Source organism: Colobus angolensis, unplaced genomic scaffold (genome assembly GCF_000951035.1).
Source record: "Colobus angolensis palliatus isolate OR3802 unplaced genomic scaffold, Cang.pa_1.0 Scaffold4, whole genome shotgun sequence".
Lineage (NCBI taxonomy): Eukaryota > Metazoa > Chordata > Mammalia > Primates > Cercopithecidae > Colobus > Colobus angolensis.
This window is the reverse complement of record NW_012117376.1, coordinates 7,590,310-7,591,887: the sequence shown is the minus strand read 5'-3', so window position 1 is coordinate 7,591,887 and position 1,578 is coordinate 7,590,310. Positions and strand designations below refer to the sequence as shown.

The 1,578-nt window shown below is 43.6% G+C and overlaps 1 protein-coding gene across 1 annotated transcript in view; it reads right to left on the bottom strand.

Annotated features, from left to right (window-relative positions):
• Positions 1-1,578, bottom strand: part of RNF19B (ring finger protein 19B) — a 39,972-nt gene that overhangs the window by 9,716 nt on the left and 28,678 nt on the right. Inside the window, exon 4 of the mRNA XM_011955658.1 lies at positions 627-805. Coding sequence (XP_011811048.1) covers positions 627-805 — 179 coding nt within the window. The remainder of the gene's footprint in view (positions 1-626; positions 806-1,578) is intronic.

The window sequence follows — 1,578 nt, the reverse complement described above, 5'->3', positions numbered from 1 at the left end:
CCTGGGCGACAGAGCGAGACTCCGTCTCAAAAAAAGAAAAAAAAAAAAAAGAGACAAAATAACTCAGGGGAATGAAGTAAGCATTTTACCTTCTTCTTTTTTTTTTTTTTTTTTTTTGGAGTCTGTCACACAGGCTGGAGTGCAGTGGTGCGATCTTGGCTCACTGCAACCTCTACCTCCCTGGGTTCAAGCAATCCTCCCACCTCAGCCTCCCTAATAGCTGGGACTATAGGCACATGCCACCATACCTAGCTAATTTTTCTATTTTTTGGGGCAGAGATGGGTTTGCCATGTTGCCCAGGCTGGTCTCAAACACCTGGGCTCAACTGATCTACCTGTCTTGGCCTCCCAAAGTGCTAGGCCATGTATTACAAACGTGAGCCAACATGCCCAGCCCAGCATTCTACCTTTAAGTCACTGAGACAAGCCAGGCTCAGGATGTTAATCAGAACTTTCAGATCTCACGGGGGCTTATGAAAATCAATTTAAGAAAGGAAGGTTATTTTTATCTAAGAAGCAGCTGGTTTTCAGGCAGCTCTGAAACACAGCTCCTTCCCATTTCCCTCAAACCTTTACCAATGAACCTGAAGTTGAAACAAGCACAGAAACCATCATGTCTTTCTTACCTTCCTTCCAACATAAACAGGAATGCCAATGACCATGGCAGGAATGGCAATGCCAGCAATGAGAGAAATCCCCACTGGAGCACCAATCAACGTGCCCAGCTGCCAAAGAATTTTCTTCTTACGGCTCCATGGCTTCTTGCCCCAGAATGTACAGCCAGAGGGGCTGCAGGTGAAACAGACTGAAGTTAATGTCAACATTACAAATGCGGCTATCGTTATCAGAGGGCTTGATAACAGCAACAGCCTTCTTTTCAATAAGAGTGATTAACAGAAAAGTTTATGGGAAATGAGTATATTACACAAGGGAGAGCAAAGGACAAGGCCAGACTATTAGAGCTCTGGGCTCTTTAACTTTTTTGGTGGTTGTTGTAAAGACAGGCTTCCAGACTTGAAACTCCTTTTCCATTCTTCTCTGCTGAATTCTGTCTTCCCTAACCCACCAAAACTGATCTAGCTTCCATGACTGACAATACTTGGGATGCTGCATAGCCTTATGAACTTGACATCCCATCCAGACACACTGCACCCTTCAGCTAATGAATACTCTGATTTGTGTAGTTTTCTTGGCATATGTCAAGAAATTATTAGTACCTAAATCTATTAGTACCTAATAGATACTGCAAACCATGTTCCTGGGAGAGGATATAAAAAGACCTCATCATAAACTTTGTATCAGTTTGGTATTCTGAGTTTGGCTACTTTTACATTCAGCCCTTCTGTGCCCAATCATTTTTGCCCATTCTCTTTGTGCTATCTTCTCTATTAGAAGGGATAAGCAATTTTGAAAATAGAGATCATGTCTTATTCACCCCTATGTCCCCAATGACTAGTACACAGTAAGTACTCAAATGTTTGAAAAACTGGAAATGAGGCCGGGCGCAGTGGCTCAAGCCTGTAATCCCAGCACTTTGGGAGGCCAAGACGGGCGGATCACGAGGTCAGGAGATCGAGG